The sequence below is a fragment of the Balaenoptera borealis genome, assembly GCF_965194805.1.
Source record: "Balaenoptera borealis genome assembly, chromosome: 1".
Taxonomy (NCBI): domain Eukaryota; kingdom Metazoa; phylum Chordata; class Mammalia; order Artiodactyla; family Balaenopteridae; genus Balaenoptera; species Balaenoptera borealis.
This window is the reverse complement of record NC_138860.1, coordinates 80,967,973-80,994,934: the sequence shown is the minus strand read 5'-3', so window position 1 is coordinate 80,994,934 and position 26,962 is coordinate 80,967,973. Positions and strand designations below refer to the sequence as shown.

Below are 26,962 nucleotides of genomic sequence, written 5' to 3'. Positions count from 1 at the left end.
TTTCTCACCCTCATAAGCAGACATACACAGCCCACAAACACTGTCACCCATCATTCTCCTGACAACCCTATCCACACACCCACACACCGTATGTACGCATGAGGCAGACACAAACCCTCACTCCCACATCGCTCCTGCCTTCTATTCCCCCTTTCCATTGAGGTGCTTGTTTTGTAGGATGTAAACCCTCAACCCACCAGTGCCCTCAGGCCCTCTATTCTCCTTTGGAGATCCTGTGGTCAAACGCGTTAATGGGATACAACAATAATAATATAAAGCCAAATGGTGTGGCTAATAATATAGGTTTGAAGTCTCCTGTGGATGAGCCTCAGCAGATCCCAAATACACATTTCCAGCTAACTACATGAAAAGTTAAAAAAAAAAAAAAAAGTCAGCCCGTGCTCACAACCAGGCCTTGCATCTCACAGTGGGGTTTCCCTCTCCGCTGATGCACAGATTCCCTCCCTTCTTAGCTCATTCCCATCCCAGTCTACCTACCTCACCCTCTCTAGTCCTTCCCTCAGGCAAGCATGGTAGAGTAGAGAAGTAGAAAAAGTATTGGATTTGAAACCACTGAGTGACATTAGCAACACATTTGAATGTGTAGCTCCTGTTTGTAAAATGCGGTTAGTAACAGCTACCTCACAGTGTTGGAGGATCAAAGGAAGGCACCTAGGCAGAGTGCTGTTACTGGGAAATAGGTGTGGTGTTAGGGGTTAATAGTGCCTGCCCCAAACCCACTCCCTTTCTTCCTAATCCTGTCTCCAGCTGCACACCCCCCTCCAAAGAACCAGATTTCAAACAGCTGAATAAAGCAAAAAGGCCGTTAATCTCTCTTTCCTCCAAACCTCAGAAGGAAGAAGACATAGGTACTCTGGAGCCCAATTGTTTTAGTTTGGATTCCCAAATATTTCTCCCACATAATATATAATTGAATCATAATCTTGTAGCTATAAAATCAGCTCCTGGGAGGAAATTTTAAATTTACACAGGCAAAGGGAGTCAGTATGAGGTCATTTGTCCAGTTCTCCTGCCCTCGTTTGACTCCTCACTGCCCTGCCCTGTGTTCTGGAATGTGGGGGTGGGGTGGGGGGATGGTGGGGAGTTGTCGGGATGGGGAGAGGTAATAAATGCAGAGGGGGCCCACTTCTAGTTTTGCTACAGTTACTTTTATTCTACCAAGTGACTAGACCATCCTCCACTCAACTGCACCTAAACACTCTTTTGCTTAAAATATTTAGGTCAGGCCAGATAAATGGATTCTTTTAGGAAAGGCCCTGATTAATCTCTCTAATTCTTTGCTTTCTCTGGGCAGCATAAATACCAAGCCACAAATTCCTTTGTGTTGGAGCTCCTTGAGGCCATTTGCTCTTGGAGATGATTTCCAAGACAGTGAGGATGGGGTGGGGAGGTAGGGTGTCCTGAAAGACCCCAACTCAACCCCTTTAGTCAGTGAAGACAAAGCTGGCATGAGAAGCTTTTCAAGACATCAGATTCAGGTCCTGAGTGGGAAGGAGGAAAGAATATGAAAACAAGGGGGCTGAGATATACTCTGCCCTCCGTCGCCCCGGAACCCAGGCTGGGCAAAGAGCTTCCCCAGCCACCCTGTCCTCTTTCTGAGCGACCCCGCCCCCACCCCCAGTACTTCCAGTCTACCTCCACTTATCTCCACTTTACCATTCTCGGCTCCCGACCTAGCTGGATAGACTTACGTGGCTTCAGGGAGCCGATCAAAGAAATGGCTAGCCTTCTCAGGTGACCTCGCCCAAACTCTCCCGCCCCAGCAATAGCTGTGAATAGCCTGCGGGAAGCTGTTCACCAGCGCCCACGGGAGAGGCCTGGCCCAGGAACCCCCGGCACCGTCCGGAATAACCCTACAACAAGATTTCAACAGATCTCTCCCTTGGAGCAGCTTCCCCGGCAGTGACCCAATCCGCAGACTGCCAGAAAAGGCCCCATCCCGAGAGGTAACCACAAAGCCCTTTCTTGCTACCCTCCACCCCCCAACTCGGCGGGGGAAGGTACTGCTTTGCGCCTGGCTATGGGGCTGCGACTCCTACCTGCGCGGACCGAAGTTGGAGGGTGGAAAGTCGCCCCGACTGTTGCGGTCTTGAGGCCCGAAGGCCGCCGGGTCCTCTTCTCGCCTACCACGGCCCGTGGGTCCTCGCAGCTCTAGCCCCTCGCTTAGGCCTCCCCCGCCCGCCCGTGCCGCCAGCTTTCCCGGGGCCCCTCCGCGCAGTGTATGGGGTTATTTTTACTTTCGGTTATCTAGCTTTATGAAGACTCCACACCACTCATACAGCTAGATAACCAAAGATAACAACCAACCCCGCCTCCTGGCTGCCGTCGCCGCCTCTTCCACGCAGCCTCTCGGCTGCCGCTGCGGACGCCTGTATCGCCGAAGCATCTTGGTCGCCCGCCGATGGGGGCTGGGGAAAGGGTGCACTGGTAGAGGTGGGGGACGGAGAGAGAAACAGAGTCCAGGACGGAAAAAGACTCAGAGACACAGGGACACAGACATGACAGAGACCGAAAAAGGCGTGGAAGGGACGCGACGGCCGACGGTGTCGAAGTCCGGGAATCGCCCCCGGATCCCCAAAGCTTGCGACGCCTCGTTTCCCGCTCCCCATTCGAGCCAGAAGCGAGAGAGTTCCGCTGGTCCCTGGGAGGAGGGACTCTCGGGCTTTTCGTGCCACACGGGAAGACTGCAGGGACCGAGGCAGAGGCCTCCCAAACCTCGCGGGGTCTACATTGCCCTCCTTTGGAAGATCCAGGCGCATCCGATAGACTGAACCTTAGCTTTCAGCGGAGCCCAAGCCTCCGTGTGGGGTCGTAGGGGGGGGAGGCGCGGAGCCGGCCCCCCCACAGCTTCCAACTCGCGAGGGCGGTGGAAGCGAAGCGGAGCTCATGCAGGGGAAAGGGCTGGATCCAAGCCTCCGACTAAAAGGGGGAGCGGGTAGCGAAATCCTGGGGGTAAAACCCCGGAGGTGTCCCAGAAGGAAACGGGAATATCCTAGCAACCCAAAGGGGGTGGGAGGAGGCGACCCAGGGACTACCAAGCGAGTCTCTCTAGGAGAGAAGGAAAGGGCAGAGACACACCCGGGAAGGGATCCGAGAGAGCACCCATGAGATGGGGAAGAGGGAAGAAAGCGGAGGGCGGGCCGGGAAGGTGAGCCGAGTCCCGGGCCCCGCAGGACCCCCCCAGAGAAATGGCTTTGTACAAAGAGGTCCAGAATCACCCAGGGCTGTGAAAATGGCCGGGGGTCCGAAGCGAGAGGTGCCCTAGGGGTTGGTGGGGGTTCCGATCAGGAACGGGAATCGTCTAGGAGGTCCCGGGAGCCCTGAGGAGGGTGTGGGGCTCGGCCAGCCCCCCTAGTGGCGGAGGCGCCGGCACGCAGGATTCCGAGGCTCTAGCCCACCTCGTGTCCCGAGCCAGCCAGGCCACTTACATCGAGCCCAGTGTGCCCATCTGTGCTCTCCCGCGCGGTCCTCCCTGCACGTTCCCGCCCACGGAATGCCATTGCCCTGGGTCCGAGATGCCAGGGCTCAGCGGGCGCCGGGGTGGAGGCGCCGCCGGGATCTCAGCCTCCGCCGAGCCAAGGCGAGCAGGGCAGAGCGGGCCTCACCTCCCTAGCTCCTTCCGTAGCTTCTGCCGCTGCTCTGACCCGGGCGCGCTCCGGCTCCGGACTTTTCATTCATCCTTTCACGCTCCCTCCCCAGGCGAGCCTGTGATTGGCTCCGCCGAGCCTGACGTCACCACCTCGTTGCCCCGCCGGCTCCGCCCCTCCCCCTTTCCAGGTTGAGCCGGAGCGCGCAATTGGGGCGCCCTCCCCCCGGGAGAATGGTGAGGGGGGGAGGAACTACTATGTCTGTGTGCTGATTCCCACCCAACCTTTTGCTGCATCCCCGAGACCTGCCGGCCATCTCCAATCCATTGCCATTTGTGCTTTTGCACTCCAACCTCACTCTTTTTGTAGGTTCTACATTTTCCATTTTGGCCCTAGGTGTATTGCACCAGGTCCAGGGCTCAATGATGGGAAAAGAGATCGGGTGACATCTCCTCAAAAAGAACCAGATGACTGGAGAGTCTACCTCTACCTGCCTTCTCTGATCAGGATATTCTTTGTGCTTCTCGGATTCTGATCCCTCCCAGACTGTGATCTTAATCTTTTAGGATGGACGGGAACCTCCCTTGCTGGTTTTCAATCCAAAACAGTGAGGGAAAGATCCTGGAAGTTTGGGACTCCTATTGGGAGATGCAGGGTCTGAGCGAGGCTGGGCCTCCTTTTTCGCCGCGCAGAAATGAGAATATCTCTTGAACTTGTTCGCAGCACCAAAGTTCCAGGTAGGGGAGGCTGGGGATCCCAGCTGGCATTAGTCTGGGCAACACCTGCAGATTTGACCTAGCCCTGGAGGCCCTCGCTAGAGCTTTCTCTCCCTTCCCCCACCCCGTGCGCCTTCAACCGCGAACCCTGCACCCCCAACCCGGGTTCCATCTCCGGGTGCCTGGAGAGCCGGGGTCACAGGGAGGAAAATCATTCTCCAAGCAAGGTTTCAGGTTGCGGGCTTTCCCGACCCGGCTCCCCATGTGGCCGGGAGAATCAGAAGCGAATAATGCCGTATCTCAACTCCCGGTGGCACACGCTGGTCCGCAGGCGGGATCCGGATTCTCCAAGACTGGCGGAGCCCTCTGAGATCGAGCTGCGGACCCCCATTTGAGCCGCTGTGACTGACAGGGAGCAGTTCTATTTCCTGGTGCCAAGTTACCCCATCCCTCCACCCACTCCTCTGGGCCCCTTTTCTAAAAAATCCTATGACTTGGACACCGGGAGCCAGTCCCTCTGCCTAATATGGGTTGGTTCCTATCACCAGGGATCCTACACCAACAGGGGTGCACTGGGTTTGGCCCAGTGTTTGGCCATCAGACCCAGCCAGGTGGTTTTATCTGCCCCAGGGTCCTGCCTCTGCATAGTCTAAGACAAAGCCCAGCCTGAATGCTATTTGCCTTGGTTAGATGCAAGCCCGTGCCAGTGGGTTTCATCTGGTGCTCCCCTCAAAGACTGGAAAATGTATGAATAATTGCTGCATGATTGTGAGGTGGGGGGCACTTTGAAATAGGATAAAGCCCAGGGACCTGCGTTTCCCCACCACAGTGACAGTAGGGAGCTGAAGCAGACGCCCTGATTTCCCCAGGTCTCAGGGCATTCTCAGGGCAGTGCTTGGCACACCTTTTCCCCCTCTGTCAGCCTCCATAGGGTCTCAAGGCCCCTACCCAAGGGAAAGGCTCTCTAGAAACTTCCACAGTGTCAATTCTTCACCTTCCCAGAACTGAGAGCACACCAGCCAATGGTGGGGTAGAGCTGCAGAAGAGCAGAGCCCTCCCCACTCTCACAGGTAGACATATCCTACTGGTGTGCTGCTAAATGCATTCCCTACATACATCCCCCATGCCAGGCCCCAGAGAAACTATAGGTTTCTTCATGCCTACAGACCTCCTCAAATATTTTTCAGTGTACCACCTCACACCCCTTTATAAGATACCCAATATCCTCTAGACATTCCAGCAATCCTAAATAGGGCCTACACTTCTCCGAACACACCACCAATTTCCCCTACAAGTATTTACCCCTTTGCCCTTCCATGAGATCCCTTAAAAGCACCCTAAACAAACCTTTCTGCCCCTCCATCCTACCCTCACTCAGCTCCTGGGGGCTGGGGCCAGCATGTGGGAAAGAGCCTGTCTTGCTAGCTAACACACTCCCCTTTCTTCTCTGTCACTAATTTCCAACCAAGTTCCCTGCCCTCTGTGGGGCCCAAGCTTATCTCCACAATTCCTTGCCCTGGCCCGGGCCATCCAGACAGCTTAGCAAGAAGCAGTTGGGATCAGCAGGAACCTCCCTTCCCCTTCAGCCACTGCTGTATTTTTGTTGGGGAGGGAGGAGGACAGAAATGGTTTTTTGTCCAGCAGAAATCCCCCAACCACACCCTTATTGCCCAAATTCAGACTCAACTGGAATTCCTCAAAAACCAAGGTCAGGACAGAAGTGGGTACATATCTAAATTTCCCCAAATAGTTAGACAAAGAACTAGATCCCCTTGCACCTTACTGTGGCTTTGGCTCCTACAGAGGTACCTCAGTCTAAACAGAGTGTCCAAATATAAGGGGGGGGGGCCCACAAAAGAAAATGGAGATTATTCTAAGTTGTCCTGGCACTATCTACTTGGAATCCCCCTCTCTGCCTAGATTCCTGATGAAGTAATTTTTTGTTTAGTTTTGTCTGGGTGGACTTGACAACCTGATCTCCCACAGCTCCTGCTCAGGGATGACCATGAGTGGGGCATCGTCTTTATTCTAATGGAGATGGAACTGCAAGCCATGAAAGAAGCAGAAAACTCCCCACCATCATATTAACTGGAATTGGTTTGTATACCAAGCCATGTTGCTCCAGTTTCAAAAAAGAAACTAATTCAAGGGTAGCAAATGAGACAGCCCCTCAAGGGCAGAGGCGATTTCATACATTTTCGACTCTATGGTATCTAACACCATGCCTAAAACAAAGTGGGTGCCCGGTAACTGATGAATTAATTTATTTTAATTTTTATTTTGTATTGGAGTATAGTTGATTAACAATGTTGTATTAGTTTCAGGTGTACAGCAAAGTGATTCAGTTATACATATTCATATATTTATATTCTTTTTCAAATTCTTTTCCCATTTAGGTTATTACAGAATACTGAGCAGAGTTCCCTGTGCTATACAGTAGGTCCTTCAGTAACTGATGAATTAATAAAAGAATGTGTGTCTCTGTGAGTGTGTCTGCAAGTCTGAGTTTGCCTTCATGTGGATTGAGCCCATTGTGGATGCAGAGGGCGGGCATTGACAAAAGGTGTGTCTTGTGGGATCTGTGTATGGGGATGAGAGGGGAGTGTGGGGAGTTGTGTGTTGTGTGTTAGTGACTATTCCGCAGTTCCTTTGACCAGAAGGGACCCTTCTACTATGGAGAATTGGATACAGCCGACCAGAGAGAAGCTAACAGCTGGAGTAAAATGGGTGCATTAGATGCCCCTTGTGCTTGGCTAACCAGCCTCAGTCTCTCTAGGAAGGCCTCAGGTGGAGCAGAGCCCTCTGCTTCCAGCACACAGCAGATTCCGCTGCAGTGTTAGAGCGATGGTCTGCAGACCCCACCCAAGTCCTTCCAGGGAAATTCTGGCAGACTGTGGAGAGAGCACACCAAATCCCTGGTGCTGATCTGAGTCTGTAAGTGTCTCAAATAGCCAAGGAGCATACATTCTTTGCCAGTGCCTGTCCCCACCCCCACCCCTACAGGCCTGATGCCCACCCATTGTCTGTGTCCCTGAAGAGGTCCATGTATAAAAAAACATGGCCTGAATTATGCTCTCTGGATGCAGCTTTTGGATGGATCTTTATAATTTGGGTCCCAAAATATATTTTGGCATCAAGCAACTCTCTTGAAATATTTAGGTAATTAAATAAAAAGCATATTTGTTCTTTGTTTCAATTATCAGGTTAATTTGCCTTGAAGATACACATGAAAGCTGCATTTGGAAGAGGGTGGGTTCAGATATTTATTTCTGTCTTATAAGTGCATCATTATTGTGAACATTATCATACATTATTCTTTTGCTATAGAATATTTGCATTTTCTATGGGATAGCGACAAATAAAAGCAAGAATTCGCAGTAAAAAAAAACATGGGGAAGCTGTGAAAAAAAAATCTCTGTATGGGCAGATGAGTTTAAAGGGTGTGGAGACATAATCTGGAAGATTTCATCCCTGGGGATACCACCCTTCGCTCCCCACAAAGTGTTTTTCTCCTCTTGAGAGGCTGGCCTGAAAATTCCTCAGGTCTATCTAAACACTGCCTCCCTGCCTGCTCCCAATTCTGTCCTTGAACTCACACACCGCTCACTTGCTTGAGAGCCCTATGGAGTTGGAAAGGTGAGAACAAGGTGACAGAGGTGGTAGAGGGTTAGCCATCAGCAAATGGTCTCTTTGAGGGGCAAAAGCATGAGTGTGTAAGGGTGCTGTGTATGCACACATGCACGCGCATACACACAAACCTATCAACTAAGACAAATGCAATGACATATCTACAGATATTCCCAGCAGTACCACCTCCCAATGCTTACACACCCTGGCACACACACCCACTCACAGCTGTTTAAGCTCTGCAGGTCCCCCTTCACCGCAACCCACACTCCTCTCCTTTCTCACCTCTATCACCCATGTGCAGATATCTCTGCTCCTCTGCAACCAACCACCTCCCCCTGTGTCAACTGGCCTCCATCTCTGCCCTCAGCAGCCTATGAGAGAGGGGGAAAAGAGTCCCCGGAATCCTCAGTGCCTCTCCTCTCTCTCACGGAACTGGGCGCAGGGTGGCCTTCATTCCTAAGTCTCCATGTTCCATTCCCATTATCAATGACTATACAAGTCTTACTACAATCAGAATAGACCGAAATCAGGGGCTGAAAGCTAGAAGAGACAGGGCATGGGGTAGAGAGGTGTAGGGAACAGGAGAAAACCCAGATGACTGCAGAACCAGCTTCTTTCTCCATCCTCACCCCCAACACCACCATCAAAAACAAACGAACAAGAAAATAAATACCCCCAAAGCCAAAAGGGGGACACCTACGATGACACCAGAAACAAAGGAGGCTGCTTCTTCTCGGATGCCCAGCTCCTGTCAAGGAGGAGAATACAAAGGTTAAAGTCTTTTGAGTGGCTCCAGTCTTCTCTCACTAACACCCCTGTCTCCCTGACACTCTCTCACCAACTCCTTTTCTCCTAGTCTTATGTTTTTAGAACCTAGACAGTCTAGGTTCCCCTCTTCAACTGCCAGAGCTCTGGGCTGCACAGGGAGATAGCTAAAAGAGAAAAGCCTAGACATGCAGGGAAGGCAGGGCCCCTGGCCTGAGCTTCTCCGGCTCCATCTTGACTGGACGACTCTAACCCAGGCCCATGCTCACAACCTCCTTCCACCTGCGTCCAAAACCTTACCGGCCCAGGGGTTTGAACTGAGCCTGTGGAGATGCTGTGACCCTTCTGACTTAAAACTGGAGGAGTAATTCCCTGCCCAATGGCTACCATCCCCTCACAGATTCCTGCTGCTCCTGGTGTATGAGAAAGCATGCTCCAGATAGAATGAAGGGTCTGGGGTCAGATATACATTTTTGTCCATCTAGATGCAATGGCATTGTAAACTGTAAAGTGCTATCCACTTGAGATATTGTCAATCATATTGTGTCTCTAGCTTTCTTCCCCCTTCTTATCATTACCTATCTACCTATCATCTACCCATGCATATCACTAAGGGTCCATAAAGACATATCCTGTAGCTATCAATTTCTCCCTCTCTCCTTCTCCTTCTCTTTCTCACATACACAAAAGGTGTGAATACAAAGCAGTCTTTTTTTAAAAATTTAATGTTGGGTCTGAAACCCAGTCTCAGTATTTTATAGTCTTACTTTCCCAGTATTTGCTTCAGGCTAAATTATGATTTTGAGGAATGACATGTATACCACAGGTAACCCAGCTCCTAAAATACTAAGAGAAGTGTATTTGTGTGTGTGTGTGTGTGTGTTGGGGTAAGTTGGTGATTCCTTTTACATCAAACTCAATTCCACAACGAATTCTTCCTCTTCTTCTTTTTTTTTTTTAAAGTCAGGAAGATAACCTACCTAAATGCAGAGGAAATCAGAAAAAAAAGGAAGGCTGGGGAGCAGAGATAAGCCTTAAATCCAAGCCTGATTTTTAGGAGGGGTGTTTTGAATGCCCCCCTCCCCACTTCTAACACCCATGAATACCCACTTAACTCCCAGCCTCAGCTCTGCAGGCCCATCCATTTCATAAAGGGGTGTCTCAGTCTGAAATTATCTTCAGACCAAAGAGGGGGCCAACCTCAACCCCCAACTTGATAGAAAATAAGCACAAGGACAGTTGGGGAGCCTAAGGTTCCTTCTCCCACCCTAATCAAAAAGCATCATGGGGTCCCTGGAGCAGCTTACCTCTCCTTGCTGACCTCTGCCCTGCACTCCACCCTACCCCCCCACACACACAATGTCCAGGGGGACGTGGTGACAAGGACCACACCCCAGGAGGCATGGAACATGTGTGTGCTTGTTCCGTGGCGGCAGCCTCAGCCTCTCCCAGAAACCTGGCCCCTGGGGTACCAGAAATAGCCTGCTGGCCTCTAGCCTCTACTACCCCACAATGGTCCCAGCCTCTGTCCCAGAAAGCACCATGTGGGTGGGGACTGGGGATAAGAATAGTGTCTTCTTTCTATCTCCTCTGGCCCTTCTTAAAAAACAAGACATTAAAAACACACCGTCAGATGGGTCGCATAAGGGCTGGAGCAGGGTGCTCTCCCCTTTTGAACCTAGGCATCTGCCCCCAGTACCTCACTTGCCTTTAAGCTCCCCTCAGCCCCTTTCCCACCTCCCAGCTCATGAGAAAAGCAAGGAAAAAGGGGAATAAAATTAATCTAAATGCTATCAGTGTTTTTTCCTGATTCTGGTCTCCACCTTTTTGGAGATGTGGCTCCTTCCCCAACCCACAATCACCCCAGTCCCTCAGACTTTGTCTGCCCCTAAAACCTGAAGTCTTTGGGGCAGAGAGGAATAAGAGTCAGAGCGAGGAAAGAAGGTCAGGAGTCCAAATACAGAACCATTTTTTCTCTTCCCTCCCATCTCCACTACAATCTCCCTTCCTGCCTCTCCTCTGGTGCAAGCATTAAGATGTTGGCCCTGTCTGGTGGAGAGAAGGGAGGGGCGGATTAATAGGATCAGTAGCACCGTGACCCTAAAGCCCCCCTGAATCCCATTGACAAACTTAGTAAGCTGTCTCCCGGTTGGCCTGGGCTAGGGGAAGGAGGGGGACCAAGAGGCGCTCTGGGACGGCTGGGCAGGGGCCTGCCTCAGCCCACCTCGATAGATAGAAGGGGGAAGCAAGAGATGAAATCCCACTCTGCCAACTACTACTCATACACATGCCTCATCCCTTTTGGTCACCCTTAAATCTTTTATCAGCCTTTCTTTTCTGTGCTTATTGCACCCGCCTCCATTAGCCAGTGGGCAAAGTAGGAAGGTAGGGCGCCCTGACTGATTTTAGGGGATCCCTTCCCACTCCCAGCTCAGATGTCTGAGGGGCTAGGACCCTCCCGAAAGAATGGCCACTTACCCGGCTGCTGTGAGGAGGACATCCTGCTCGGGTGGCCCCTGCCGCTGGACTGCCTCTTTCTCCCGGCTCCTAGCCTCTTGTGGAGTGGAGGATGCAGCTCCGATGACGTAGCACCTGTCTATCCATTCAGGAATTTCGCTTGCCTCTCTCTTTCTTTCTCTTGCTGCGCTCCCTGGAAAGGCAGCAAAAAGGGGGTGCTGCCCCTGTCTGGAGACACCATCACCACCAGAATAACAACCCATTCTGATGAAGCCCCTCCTTCTCCCATCTAATGCCTGTCTGGGAAGGGGTCTTTGTCATCTTCACTCTTTCCCACCTCCTCCTACTGCCTTTTCTAACCTGAGGCAGGAAGAAGGGGCTAAGGAAAGCTATTGTTCCTCCAGGCCACCCTTATCCCCAAAGGAAGCAAGAGAAAGTGTGTGACAGAAATACCCTGTCCCCAGTCTCCTTCCCGTTCTAATTCACCTTCGAACTTGAGAGCGTGATTAAATGATGTGTGTCTAGGGTGGGGAGTGGAGTTGATACGGAGTGATAGAAAGAGGACACAGTTTGCCATTTGGAGGTTCAAAGTATTCCAGTCTCCCCTTCCCAAACCTCCCCCAGCTCTCTGTCCCTGTCAGCTCAACTAATCACAAATCCAGATCTTAGTTGTAAAAGAGAAAGTGACAGTCAGAAGATGAAGGCTGAGAGCTGGAGGGGTGACCAAGTTGGGGGGGCAGTGAAGGCCAGCACTTGGAAGACTAGACAAGAGAAGAGGAGGGGTGGGACCACAGATCCAAAGTGGGAGATAAATTATCTTGTTCTTAGAGGAGGGAGAGTGAGTTGGGGGTTGGTTTCCAGGGCTGGGGTCCCGATATTTGGTGGAAGCTGGGGCCCAGAACGGTACAATGGTCGGGTCTCTTTTCTCTCCCTCACCCCCACCCTCAGCCCCTCCCTCTTCTCCCTCCCTCTCTTCCTGGCCTGCATGGGAACTCAGTCTGAGCTCGACGTGACAGACAGCAGGCCTGCATGCTAATGAAGTTTGTCTCAAGTTCATTGTCAAAGCCCCCCCTTCCCCAAGGCCCCCTCCCCTCTTCTCTCATATACAAATCTCCCTCCAACTTTTGTCCCACAGACCTGGAGGCCACTTGAGTCTCTGCTGGCTCCCCTCTCTCACCCTCCCCCACTGCTTTCAGTCTCCCCTCTCCTCACCACCTCCCTCAGCTGGGGCGGGGGGCTCTCTTCTCCCTGGTGCCTTCCCAGCCACCTTCTGGCCTGGCCATCCCTAAGCTCTGAAAGGGGGATTCTGAGGGCAAAGGTCAGAGTCTATAGACCTGGTCTTTCTTTGCCTACCCAAAGGTAGGCAGACTTTGGGGAGGTGGGAGAAGGTAACAGGCTGCCCCCAATCAAGGCTACCTGCCCCCCAATTCTCAGCCCTGTTCTGGCCCAGTCCCCCCATTCCAGCCTCAGCTTCCCCCTCCCCTCATTCCTCCCATTATGATTATTTTGCTCTCCCCTTGATTACATCTGCTTCACTAGCTCAGAAATAAAGATCCTTTGAGACTAATTTTGCACCCCCCGCCCCCAGCTCCCCACCCCTTCCCTCCTCCTTCCCTCTGGACCAGGGCTCCCTTTAGCTCCTTTCTCACCGGCTGAAGACATTGAGTTCCTTGTCTAGGGAGCTGGGGGGTTGATGGGAGGGGGTGCCAGTGGAATGGAGGGGGGGGTCTCTCCAACTCTGGGACGTGTCCAGCAATCCAAACCTGTCCTTCCTTTGTTCCTACAAATCTCTTCATACTGTCACCACCCTCTGGAGTCTGCCTTTCTCCCAGTAACCAAGGGATTGGGGAGGAAGGGGAGGAGGACCCTGAACTCACTCCACCCCTCAATTCCAGAGAAAGGAGGGAGGGGGAGAAAGGCAGAAAAAAATTTAATCCCCCCCTCATTAGCCAGAAAGGAAGCTAAAGGGGATAATTATAATTAAAAGCAGACAGCTGTGGATTGCGTCTTTTATGTTCCTCCAGGCTTCCTCCCCACTTCTGCCACTATCACCCCAAAATCTGCACAGCTCCATGAGCATCTTCCCCTTGGCTTCCTGAGAGTGGGAGCGTGCTAAGAGAGTGAGGCATGGGGGCAGATTTGGGGAAGGGGACTGCACTTCCTCTCCCATAGTCAGCATTTTCTTAAACATCTCAAAAGGCCTAGGACATCTTAGAGTTGTAGAGATATCTTTTCCTATCCCCCAACCTGTACCCCAAAGCAAGGCCCTGTAGGAGGGGGGCATTCAGGAGATAACTAATTCAATAATTTGGGGAAATCTTTGATTTTCCTAATAAAATAGTAATAACTTATTCATAATGATACTAATTCTAAGAATTTAAATATAACCTAGAATGTTTTCTCATTCAGGCTTCTCTTTCCTTCTCCCTTGGAGTGGCCTTAAAACATAGGAGGGGTAACTAAAAGCCGGAATAGCTAGGATCTGTAAGGGAGAGTGTTATATCAAAGAAAGGCTCATAGATTTAGAGTACACAGAAATGCACACAGATACATAACGTATACTCGATAATTTTCAGGGTGGTGTGGCTAGGCCTAGCTCTGCTATCCTATGTATTTATAGAACTTGATCATAGGCCAGAACAGCAGGGTAATTATAACAATATTAGCATATATGCAAATCAAGTAACCTATATACACTGAATGGAAGCAGATTATTATTTATTTCTCTCCCCCCACCCCCCTGCTCCTTCCCTGGTATCAGCTCTGGCTTCTCAGAGCTGCACACCAGCAATTATCTGACATTATAAGAGGGGGTTGTAGCCCTGGAGGAGGGGGCTGAGGGGAGTAGGACAAGAAAAAAAAACCTACAGGCGGGTTTTATCTCATTTTACTCAATGTTATTCTGGGAAGCCTAGGGAGGGGCTCAGTGAGAACCCTTTGAATTAACAAAGGGAGGGGGTACGGAGAGACAGAGACCTGAGAACAGAGACAGATGAAGTCAGAAAAGCTGTGAAGCAGTGACAGAAATGGAGAGAGACAGATCCACAGTTCAAGGGAGTAGAGAAGCCAGAAACAGAGTCGCGAACTCACACAGAGAGAGGCACGAAGAATCCAGATCTGGAGAGAAAACAAGGATCTGGAGGCGGGAGGGACGAGCTTTCCAGGTTCACTCAGGCTGGGCTTGGGGCAGCCCGAGGACGGAGGCCTTCCCCAGTCCTCTGCTGGCTCCAGAGCCCAACCCACATTACCAAGTCCTTTGCCCTCTTTCCACCACCTAGTAAATGGTCAAGGGGCCCCAGCAGAGGCTTTTGGCGCATCATTTATTCTAACAACCACAGGATAAGCATAAATCACATGAAGGAAGTCCGACTCTCCAGCTTCCTTTCTCCCACCAGGGCTGGGCCGGGAACCCCTCCTCTCCTCTCAGGGGTTGTCTCACTCTCTGGCTCCCCAGCTAGATCTCCACGGGGTGCATGGGTCTCTAAGGAGTCAGCCATACCACTCCCTCCCTTTTCCTGTTCTATCCTTCTTTTACTCAGACACTGTTTATACCAGATCCAAGATTGGGAAGTGGGACCTTGACAGTTTTCATTGCTTTTCCATCATATTGTTCCCAGTGCTTGCCCTACTGAGTTGGGTACCTCTTCCTCTGCCTTGCGGGGTGGGATTCTGCTGGCCCACGGCAGCCATGGACCAGTGACTGGGATTTCAGAGCCTCACCTATATCCTTCCCTCCACTCCACTCAGAAGAAGCCTCCAGCCCCCAGGTGAATTAAGGAAGTATCTCTGTTTGGCCCCAAAACCCTTTTTATGTCCCTTTATATTCTTGCGTCTCCATCATGTTTCAAATGTCTTTCTCCAGGTACCACTTGCAATGTGGCAATCTAACTGTCTGTTTAAAAAAAAAACCTTTGCCCACCTGAGGCAAACTTCGAAGAAGGCAATATAGGGAAGGGGGGATTACTGAAACTGTGGCAGGGTCCAAGGGCCAAAATGCCTGCTCTTAAGTGATATAATGAAGAAGAGGAAGGGTCTCTGAGAGAAACGAGACAGAGACAGACACCCAAAGAGAGAGCAGCCACAGGACTGAAAGGAAACAAAATTTCAAGGCTCTACTTAGATTTTTACACAAAAATGAAAATGTGCTGTCACATAAATCTATATAGACCAGCAAGATGGATAGGCTTTATCACCAATGACCTCTGCATCTACGATATGCATTTGTTTTTGTATCTGCTCTTGCATCTGGCTGTGTTTCTCTGTGGCCATGTAATACAGAATAGTAAATGAATTGAAGAGGCAGTGAGAGAAACACAGACAAACGGAGCAGAGAGAGAAACTGAGAGAGGCAGAGACCGACCCAGAGACAGCGACCTGCAAGAGTGAAAGAAAAAGGTGCTAAGAGGCACCAGAAAGCCAGTCAAGGACAGGGCAGATCCAGAGACTGACAGCCAGCCAGCCCCAAGGGCCACGCTTTCCATTCTCTATCCCACGTTAGAGACCTGGGATGTGGCCCTCAATTCTGCGTGTTTCTCCCCCAGGCTCAGCCCAGAAATTGGTGAGTAGATTTGCAGCTTCATCAGGCACATCCCTCTGTGTGCATCTGGAGTCGTTTGGACAATGGATCGAATCCCTCCCCGGGGCTGCCCCTTAGACACCCATCTCCATGCAACCTGGCATTCTATGAGGGGGACTCACCTGCCTGTGTTTCTCTTTTGCGCTAGGCACTTTCCTGCTGCTGTGGCTCTCCTATTACAATAACTGAGCTCTAAAACCATAGAGCTCTGTGTGTGCACCTAAATATCTCTTATCTTCTCTCCTACAAAATTAATTTCTCTGGCAATCCAATTGGACATCTGTAACCGCACATTGCCCAGTGTGGTTCTCAGAGCTGTCCGTGTGTACAGAGGGTTTGCGTATGGCATGAACAGGTTTATGTTTTTATCCAGCACAGTCTATGTGTACCGGCACCTACCTGCGGTCAGGCCCCACCATCGGCCAGGCGTGTCTGGCCATCACTGGTGCTGCTACAGCCCAGGGCACCTTCCAAACCCAGGACTTCTGGGGTGCAATTCAGATAGTTTTTTACCCCAAAGTTCCCCCCTAAAGCTGCCAAAATCTCCCCTTTTGATAGGCTGATAATATGTCAGATACATCTGATTCTCCCACAAACCAGTCTTTCACCAAAGAGCTCCCATGGCACCAAATAATCACGGTCGCCCTGGAAAGGGGACAGACCTTGCCACAGAGGCTTGGTCTAGCATGCTAGCTTGATGACGATATCAGTGAGCTGGAGAGAGATTTTCTACTTGACATCTCCCTAGTTGTGTATTGGTACCTGCATTTGTATACATATGTTACTTTTATTCTTGGAACCATATACATCTCCTCTGCTCCTTTTCACAAAAATAATGGTCTCCATGTGGGCACCTGGCCAAACACCGGCACTGTGTGGGATACATGTGGCACGGAATACACACTGGCACACATATCGCATGCCTGCTTTACACTCTAACACAGTGCCATTTTCTTGGTGCAGTGCCCGCTTCTGTCTGCTTCGCAGAGGGTTCTTTAGGTCTGATGCTCATTTCTGGGGCTCAGGCTCTGGGGTCTGGGCTGGATCCCTCAGCTAAAAATGCAGCCAGTATTCCCCACCTTGGAGCCCCTACAGCCTTAGTCCCGGCAGAGCTACTGAACGCTGGGTGTCTGTGTATATGGCTACTGCTGTGCCTGCTTGGTGACACCAGGCAGCTTCCCTCCCCGCTGCCGGGAGCTCTCCCCAGGGTCACCACTGGGATGGGTTGAGTAGTCAGCACTGAAACCCCCCTGAGCGGCAGTGTGTGCACAAGTAGGTTTGTGTGTCTCTGCCTCATGTCCACATGCAGTGCGCAGTCATGGGTGTGCTGGTTGGTGTATGTGTACTATGATCACATATATGTCCATATGGCCGTATGACACTCGTGACTGGTGTGCGTGTGTAGTTTGGGGCTGTATGTGTGACATTTGTTGATCTCGGTGTTTGTGTTTGTCGCTGTGCGCTGTGCTTGCGCAGCGCACGCCCTTGAGTTGGCTGTGAGCCTCGGTGTCTTTGTGGCTCGTGGACCATGGTCTGCGGGCCCCTGAATCCCAGTGTGTGTGGACCTGTGGCTTCTATGTGTGAACTGCCGGTGCCCGGGCCCGGCCAAAGCCAGGCAGGAGCGCGCCCGTGCGGCCCCAGCCGGCGCCCGTGCCTCTTCTCCGCGCTTTCGCCGGCAGCAGCGGTTCCGGCTCCCGCTTGCGACAAAGTCCAAGCTCCGCAGCGGCACGGGGCGCGGACTCGCCGGGCGGCGCCGAGGGGGCTCCGGGTGGGAAGGGCGAGGCGTGGGGGACACTCGCTTCCTCCCCAGGGCGGGACGACCGCGGACGCCTCCGACGCGGGAGCCGCAGGGCTGCGGGCGCCCAGGAGAGGAAATGAAAGCACGAGAAGAGCCGAGGAGAGAAGTGAGCAGAAGAAAATAGAGAATCGGAAAGAGAGAAAAGGGAAAAACAAAATCTATTTGAAAAGAAATAACACATTAAAACAAACGAGATGAAATAACACTAAATGAAATAAAAAGGAAACATACCAAAGGCATTTAAAATGTTAAACTAAATTATAGAAACGGCAAGGAAACAAAATGGAAAAGAAACGACTCCAAGGCGCCCGAGGGGAAAGGGGGCCTAGACGGGGCGAGTCGGCGTTTGAGAGCTTCGGGGATCCGGGCGCCTGCGCTCGGCCCAAGCCAAGCCCCCGGGGCCTCCTCTGCTCGTCCGCCCGCTCCCCGGACCCGGGTCCGGCGAAAAGCCCCGCTGGAGGGTCTGTTAGTCCCGACTCGCCCCGCCAGCAGCGATGGCACAGAGGACCACCTCTGCCCCCCACCTCCGCTACTGAACTCACCCCCGGGGAAAATAAAACCAAGAATGATCCTCCTATCCCCCCCTATATCCCTCGACTGTCAGGGTCAGTTCTCCCCAAGGTTCATGTTCTTGGCCGCGAGGCCCTTGTAGGCGCTTCTCTGGGTTCGTGGTGCCAAGCGGAGCCACGGGAAAACCGGCCTGTTGACAGCGTGGGGTTTGGGGGGCGCGGCGGCGCCCACTCCCTGCTGGCAGCTCAGGGCCCCAGCCCCAGACAGGAAGTCCCGGACTGTGGTGCGGGGCCAGGGGGGTGAGTAATTGATAACCAGGAGCAGCTAGGGTGTCAGGGGAGCCTGGCAAGATGAGGAGAAGGAAGATGAGAGAGACAGAGGAGAAAAGAGGGGGCCAAGAACGCGGCGGATAAGAGAGGAAGAAATGCTGGAGAAAAGGAAACATAGAGATAAAGGGGAAAAGGGAGACGGAGAAAGGTGGTGGAAGGGCAGCCGAGCCCCTCAAGGAGTTTGGCCGGAGGCACTGATATCCTCTCTCCCTGAAGCACCGCTGGGGGCCCTTGACCTTATCTTCCAAAGCTGCTGAATTCTGCCCTTAGACCCTGGGCTTCCGGTAGCGGATGGGGAGACCATAACATGGTAGCCTGCAACAGACTTCAGAGAATTAGGAACATGTAGACTCCGCTGAACATGTCTGTGGCTGTCAGCAGCAGAGAAAGGTGATAGAGAGAGTGTGAGGCGATGGGGAAGCTCTAACATCTTAGGGCACAGAGAAGGTGCCTAAGAGATGCACCCAGCAAGCTGAAGTCCTCCAGATAAAGGTGCCGAGCCATTTCTGGAATCACAGCCACCAAGAGGCTTGGCTGAGTTCAGAGCTCACCCATAAGCGCCAGCTGACTCAGTGGCCATTTTACTCTCAGAACACCTGAATAAATACCTACCCTAGTCTCTCTCCTGGCCCCCGTATCCATGGACTGGTGGGGAACAGGCTGCTAGGACCAACTATGTGGCCTTGGCCAAATTATTTCCTCCTTTATAAAAGGAGAGTCTGGGGCTAGGAGTCACCAGTCCTTCCAGCGGAAAGATGATCAGAGCCAGGAAGGAATGAGACCAACCCAGGTTTGGCGAGTCAGTCAGTCTCACCCCAGAACATTTTGGACTTCATCAGTAAACATACTGTGTATTAATTTTCAGCAGGGTGCAGGCCAACCTGAGAGAAAGGCACCAGCTGTGGGGGCGGGAGGTGAGGAGTAGCCTCCTTCTGTGGAAGAAACCCAGAACAGGGAGCAAGAGGACTTCCCAGGAGGGTGAATAACCAGGCGGGGTGCTCTGGGCAGAGGATGACATAAGGCCAGACAGCTTGATGGAAGAGCAAGGTGTTGGGAAGAGCACAGTCTGCAGTGGCAGCCCTGCCACTTAGCTGGCTGTGTGACTCTAAGCCAGTTACCTAAACTCTCTGAGCCTCTGTTCTGAACAGGTAAAATGCAGGAGAGGAAACATACTTCCTTGGGTTGTGAACTCAGTGCATTAATGCACCCAGTGTGTACCTGTTTGGCCCCTCATAGACACTCAAGAAATAGTAAGTTTCTTCCAGTCCAGGATTGTTATGTCAACTGTTTGATTTTCATATTTGCTGGGAGAAATTTCCATATTTGCTGGGGGGGAGGGGGGCTTGGGAGGTGAGGAATGGCTGTAGCTTGCTGCCTCTTCACTCTGCCTTCTTGTTTTAACCAGTCTACAAATCCTTGTGTCAGCCTCAAATTATCCCAAATAGACAAATACACACACAACAAAGTGTCACTCTTTTAAAAAATGATACTAAAATAAAATAAAACATACCTCAGTACATTGAAATAGCCTGAAACAAAATGCTGTACAAGTGGAATTCCTCCTGGAACCCTCACCAGTCAACTGTTACATCTCTTAGAGTTGAATATACTCAAAAGTGTTGGAATTTTTACTTAGAACTGAATAATTTGTGCTGCCTTTCTATCTGCCCCTCCCCACCACCAACTTTCCTTATTTACATACTTATTTTCAAAGAACTGTGGAGATTCTATGTATGGAAAAATGCATATTTGACTATTTGTGTTTTGGTTTTTAATCCCCCAAGTTAAATCTATAAATCTGATATAATTCCAAGCAGATATCTGTTCAAGAATGGTTGTACCAATAAAGTTTTGGAAATTACTTAAATACTGAAATAAATAAATAAAATGTTGTGCAGTAGTTAAAATAAAGATTTAGACATATTTATCAACACGAGTAGATCTCACAGTATAATGAAATCAAGTTTCAGTCCTAGTTCTGTCACTTACTGAAGTGGGTGACCTTAGGCTTTCCAGTTTTTCGATTTCAATTTTCCTCGCTTAGTTGTGAGGAACTACAAATAACTTACACACAACACACTACAAATAACTTATATGACCCTATCTACTGCACCACACCTCATACTGAATGCGTCTCCCGTCAGCCTCCAACTCAGAGGCCCAGTCTCCTCCAGATGGAGGGGATCCTAGGTCTGGAGGCACTTGGGCTCTGCGGGGATTGAGGTGAGTTAAAAGGATGAAGGGTTGGGCAGAGTGGCTCATTATCACCTTACCTCCCCTTTCACATTTCTCCCTGCCCATTCCCCCTCCTCTTGGCTCTTTCTCTGCCTGGCTTTCAAGTCTATGGAGAGTGGAGGGAGTCCCAGTGGAGGGAGTGGGAAATGGTGAGATTCCACTGGGAGGGTTATCATTTGGATTCTAAGAAGAATTTTCTGACCTCCCAAGGCAGGAGACCCAATATCTTTCCCCAAAGAAGAGTTCCTGGGAATGGAAAGTGTTGGAGGCAGAGGCCGTTAGTGAAGACACCCCAGCACACCCAGGAGAGGGAGGAGGGAAAAGAAGAAAAAAAAGGCTCTGAGAGGGCACTGGGAGAATTCTTATTTCTGTGCTCTCTCAAGTGGAGAGGGGCTTCCATCGCCCAGCTAACGAACTTCCTCCCAAATTCTCTGTGCAAGATTTGGCTGCTCCCGGAGGGGGGTCCTTTCTAACAAGGTGCCCCCGGGCCCTGCCCCTCCCTCCCCAGGAGCTGAAGCCGCCAAAGGTTCCTGGAATATAATGGATCATTTTCCAATTTACCAGGGTCTTAGAGATTACGCCGCTAATCCCATCAAAGACCATCTGCTTACATTGTCCCTCCTGAGCCAAAATAAATAGATCCTTTACTCTCTCCACTTCAGCTCCTCTGGGGTATTGTAGTGGGAGAAAGTTCGACAAGGCCCATCCCATTTCCCCCTCCCTCCTGCTGCGCGCTGGACAGAAAAGGAGAAAACAAACTTAGCTTGTCTGAGGTGTGAAAGGTCACTTATGCTCCTGACCTGCATTCTTCTCGGGAGCCTGCGACGATGGGAATCGGGGAGAGGGGCGGGCCCGGGGCTCTGGGGGTCTCTGAGGATCAGCCCCCTGTGGAGGTGTGGGACAGCCTGTTCTGTGCCCCACTGGCCTGCTGTCTCAGCTCTGAGGCCACCTTGCCCCAGCCCACTTTTGGTCTCTCTTTCTCTCTAGTCTCTTCAAGTTTCTCCCACCTGTGACTGTTGGGAAATAATTACTGAAATCTAACTTTCATCCCTCCCTTGGCGGAACTGTGGGGAAAAGGACAGGAAAATCCACAGGAGCACTAATTTAATTCCATCTAAAAGTCGTTTCTTCTATAGGCTTTTCACATTTATTCTCTTCTTTGTTATTACTCTGTGGTCAAAAGGGGCTTCATAAATGGTGGAGGGAGAGGCTTAGGAGGAGCCTCACGGGAAGTTTATGGCTGAACCAGGAGGAATATGTATGTGCAAATCGGCTCCAGGAATTAGATCATGCAAGTTATTTATTAAAAGGTGGTAAGTGCCATAGAAAATAAATGAAATATAAAACAGGGTAAGAGAGTGAGGGATGGGGCCTCACTGAGAAGGTGGCATTTGAACAAAGACTTGCAGAAGATGAGAGAATTATTCAAGAGGAAATCAGGAGAGAGTTCCACACACAAAGAATAGCCAGTCTCTTCCCACAGTTTCCTGTGTCTTGGCCACTTCTAACCCATTCTGTCTCTCAGCCATTATTTTTAGCTGTTTTCTGACCTGCTCAAGAACCTAAAGGGGCTCCCAGCAGCCTGCTTTATCATCTCCAGGACAATCTGCAGAGGCAGGCCTCCCCAGCTCGGCCAACAATTAACTGCCTGTTTGGGGCGACTGCCCCAAACACACTTGGTCTCCAGAAGGGGCACATGTTTTACTTTAGAAAAGCAGCATAGTGACAGAAATAACACAGACATTGGAGTCAGGACGATCTCAGTTTGAATCATTCCAGCTCTGCTGCTTACTAGCTAGGTGATCTTGGGTCTGGATCCTCAACTCTCTGACTCTCCATTTTCCTCATTTGTAAAACAGAGGTAATGCCTACCTCACAGGACTGCTGTGAAAAATCAATGAGGTAATACACAGTTCCTGGCGGGTGTTCTATACAAAACACTGTGCAAGACAGAGCAGGGACTGTGCCCCAACACCATAGAGAAGTTAGAAAGCCTTTGCTCAAGAAATTTAACAGCAGTGTGTAAAGCATTTGCACATATAGGGACACAATGTTAATTTCCCAGTTATAAGATTTGTCCATTTGGCAAACGTGGCTGGATACTTCTATATACAAAGCACTAAGAGACACAAAAGGGAATGAGGCATATGCTCTGGTTAAAGAGTGAAGACAAGGACACAGATTACTGACGTACATAGCAGGACATGATATGTGCTCAGAAAACCAGATAGAAATTCTAAGGGGAGAGCAAGAGATCCTTTTTAAAAAATTTTTTATTTTATTTATTTTTGGCTGCGTTGGGTCTTCGTTGTTGCACGTGAGCTTTCTCTAGTTGCAGCGAGCGGGGGCTACTCTTCCTTGCAGTGCGTGCGCGGGCTTCTCATTGCGGTGGCTTCCCTTGTTGCGGAGCACGGGCTCTAGGCACGCAGGCTTCAGTAGTTGTGGCGCATGGGCTCAGTAGTTGTGGGCTTGTGGGCTCTAGAGTGCAGGCTCAGTAGCTGTGGTGCATGGGCTTAGTTGCTCCGTGGCATGTGGGATCTTTCCAGACCAGGGCTCGAACCCGTGTCCCCTGCATTGGCAGGCGGATTCTTAAACACTGCGCCACAAGCGAAGCCCAAGAGATAATATTCAATTGGCATAATGTGGAATCGGGAAGATTTCATTAAGGGGGTGGCATGAGCTGGGTGGGCCTTGAAGGATGAATAGGACCTGAACATGCAGAATGTAGGGAAAGGAGAGAATGGGAGAGACCATGTTTCACGATAATGCATATCAGTAAGACTTGAACATTTAGGTAATCATAAGCTCATTATGAACCGATACCATCATGTAACTGCTTAAAGCTAACGTGGTCTTTGGCTTTATGAGGGGAAGAATCACATCCAGATCAAGAAAGATGAAGAATGTTACTGTTCTTTGAACTGGCTTCATCTGAAGTGAGATACTAACATATAAGATAGCACTGAGAAGAGGATTAGCTAAAAACAGGGGGCTCTGTGATACATAAGGGGTATGACAATGGGCGGGTTACTTCACCTGTCTCATCTTCTGTTTCCTTATTAGTAAGTAAGGTGAGAATGACATTGGCTGCACAGTAAGTGAGGATTAAATGAGATTATATGAAAAGACCCACTAAAGTGACTGGCACATGGAAAATACAAGACATGATATCTGTTTTTAACTTTTAACTTTCAATGGGCCATCATGTAGAAGAGGGGCAGACTAGGGACTGACATATATACACTAATACGTATAACTAATAAGAACCCACTGTATAGCACAGGGAACTCCACTTCGCTATACAGTAGAAACTAACACAACATTGTAAAACAACTGTACCCCAATAAAAAAAAAAGTAAAGAAAGAAAAGGGACAGACTATTAGTGCAGGAGAAAAACAAATACCACATGCTAACGCACATATATGGAATCTAAAAAAACGGTACTGATGAACCTAGTGGCAGGGCAGGAATAAAGACGCAGACGTAGAGAACGGACTTGAGGACACAGTGGCGGGGGGGTGGGGAAGGGGAAGCTGGGGCGAAGTGAGAGAGTAGCACTGACATATATACACTACCAAATGTAAAATGGATGGCTAGTGGGAAGCTGCTGCATAGCACAGGGAGATCAGCTCGGTGCTTTGTGACGACCTAGAGGGGTGGGATAGGGAGGGTGGGAGGGAGGCTCAAGAGGGAGGGTATATGGGGATATATGTACACGTATAGCTGATTCACTTTGTTGTACAGCAGAAACTAGCACAACATTGTAAAGCAATTATACTCCAGTAAAGATATAAAAAAAAAATAGTGCAGGAGAAGAATCGGTGAATGGAAATAAGGAAGCAGATTAGGGTTGGCATGAAGAAGAATGTATAAATGCCCAGAAAAGACCAAATATAGAGAACGTTTTGTTAATAATGGCCACCCATCAAAGACATAGAGGAAGGAATTTCTGATTTGGGTAAGGGATTGAACTAGCTGTTTCAAACATTCCTTCCAATGCCAAGATTCTGACACAAAGCAGTGGATGTGTCAGCTTAAAGTGAAAACTATAAGCTTCCTTGAAAGTTCCACGAAGGCAGGAATCATGCCCGTTTGGTTCATTTCTCTATCAAGTGCCCAGAAGAGTATAACAGGCATTTGATAAATAATTTGTTGAATGAATGAATAAATGAGTGTTCTGTTTCAAGTGCTTTATATGCATTATTACAAAGACAGTAAGTGTTACAATTCAAAGGAAAAGCATGGGAAGAAGTGAGGTCTGGAAGAGACAGGGAGAATCAAGGAGTCATAGCCCATAGACAGAGAAAACAGGATAAGATGGTGGTATTTGTTCTACTGTGCTAAAGGAAATTTGGAGGGGCATCACTGGGCTGCACATCCATGGATGGCTGCTAAAATAGGATGTTGAACAGAGCAACAGGAGAAATGGAAATGATATAGAAAGGGGAATTTTGTCTTAGAGTTACAAAACCAAGCAGAGTGAAACTAAGGAGAAGGCAGCATCTTTCCACTGGGATGATGTTCACGACACAGAAGACTGGCGTTATGGTGGCAAAGGTGGTATGATCAACTCCCTGCTTTGTACCACAGTAGCTTTTGAGGATTTCCTGGCTGAGATGGGGGTTTACTCGATGGCCCCCGGCTTTTGGCAGAGCCTTCTTTCCTGTAGCAAAGAACCAATACTTGATGGGAGGATAAAATGAAGAGTTTCCATTAACTACACTCCTGATTTCTGCTTTGCTTTTGCTTTGCTGAGAAATGCTATGGGCTCTCTATCTATGGAGACATTGGAGGAGACATGTCTTTGGTGTCCTGAGGCAGGAATGGGTGAGGCACTAACTTCCTCAGAGTACCATTATTTGATTTAAAAAAAAGAAAAAAAAAAAAAAGATTCCTGCCACAGTTCTTTTCCCAATCAGTCTAGATTGGGAGTCCTATCTGAATGCCTCCTTACCCTAATCCAGATTTCTCATGCAGTGTTCTGAATTTTCCTTTTTTTTTTTAATGCCCTTTTGAAAGCTGGAACACTCCAACCCCAAGGGCTATTTGAAAACGACCCTAGGAAATATGATTTGGTTCCCCTCAGATTTTCTCTTCCCTGTCTGCATCTTTACCATTAGAGAGTGTCATCCTTTGAAAGAATGTAGGTAAAGAAAGGGAAAAGGTGCTTAAAGTCAGCGGAATACAGATGAGGTGCCACGTCTCATCTCTTGGTTTCTTGCCTTGTGCTGCCACCTAGTGTCCCAAAACCTTAAATACCTTACCCTACGGAGGGACCACAGTTGATTCGTTCATGCAGATTCATTTATACATTCATTCTTTTTTTGTTTTCGGGTTTTTGTTGTTGTTTGTTTTTGTTTTTGTTTTTGGCTGCACCGCGCGTCTTGCGGGATCCTAATTCCCCAACCAGGGATAGAACCTGGGCCCCCAGCAGCTGGAAGCACAGAGTCCTAACCTCTGAACCGCCAGGGAAGTCCCAATACATTCATTCATTTTTTTTTTTAACTTTAAAATTTTATTTATTTATTTATGTTTGGCTGCATTGGGTCTTCGTTGCTGCGTGCGGGCTTTCTCTAGTTGCGGAGATCAGGGGCTACTCTTTGTTGCGGTGCGCGAGCTTCTCATTGTGGTGGCTTCTCTTGTTGCAGAGCACAGGCTCTAGGCACGCGGGCTTCAGTAGTTGTGGCACACGGGCTCGGTAGCTGTGGCTCGCGGGCTCTAGATCACAGGCTCACTAGTTGTGCATGGGCTTAGTTGCTCCGCGGCATGTGGGATCTTCCCGGACCAGGGCTCGAACCCCTGTCCCCTGCATTGGCAGACAGATTCTTAACCACTGCGCCACCAGGGAAGTCCTACATTCATTCTTTTATTCACTGATGCCCTTAACCTTTTAGCAAAAATATGCTAAGCCTTCCCTCTGGCCAATTATGGAGCAAGTCACCCCATCCCTCTGTTTGTTTCTAGGTACCCCTGCTTTCATGCTGCTCTAGACAATTCCCTCTCTGCCCTTTTCTCCCTGTTAAAAGAGGCTCCAGCCTTTCAACCTCTTGCTATGGTTGAAACTCATTCCTTTTTGTTAGCAGAGGTAGAGAAGCTGTGCTCTGTATTCCCTTCCTGACCATCAGTTTCCAACTTGAGACACAGGGTTGATGGGAATGAAGAGCATAGACCGCAAAGACAGTGGAAGGGAGCAATGACACAGTATGAGATTAGACAAAGGTATAAGCTTTGTGGCATGTTATAGTTAATAAATAGTTTCAACATACGTCAGGATATTTAAGTTTTATAGCAACCTAGTGAGGCTCACAGGGCAGGTATTAGTATCATCATTTCACAG

General features: G+C 49.8%; 2 protein-coding genes across 12 annotated transcripts in view; one reads left to right on the top strand and one right to left on the bottom strand.

The window, feature by feature from the left end:
- RHBG (Rh family B glycoprotein) overlaps positions 1–7,164 on the top strand; it is a 64,157-nt gene extending 56,993 nt beyond the window's left edge. The window contains exon 8 of one of the 2 annotated variants that reach the window (XM_082378702.1): positions 6,721–7,164. In XM_082378702.1, the coding sequence (XP_082234828.1) occupies positions 6,721–6,764 (44 nt within the window). In that variant the 3' untranslated portion in view covers positions 6,765–7,164. The remainder of the gene's footprint in view (positions 1–6,720) is intronic. The other variant, XM_082378712.1, reaches the window with a different exon arrangement.
- Positions 1–26,962, bottom strand: part of LOC309622725 (uncharacterized protein) — a 48,973-nt gene that overhangs the window by 13,313 nt on the left and 8,698 nt on the right. Inside the window, exons 1-3 of one of the 10 annotated variants that reach the window (XR_014241069.1) lie at positions 15,875–17,149; positions 11,198–11,404; positions 8,655–8,702 (exon numbers count right to left, since the gene is read on the bottom strand). Coding sequence is in view for 3 of the 10 variants with exons in the window: in XM_082378825.1 (XP_082234951.1) it covers positions 8,655–8,702; positions 11,198–11,404; positions 15,875–15,954 (335 nt within the window). In the remaining 7 variants the exon portion in view is untranslated. The other 9 variants (XM_082378825.1, XM_082378826.1, XR_014241070.1 and 6 more) reach the window with 9 other exon arrangements.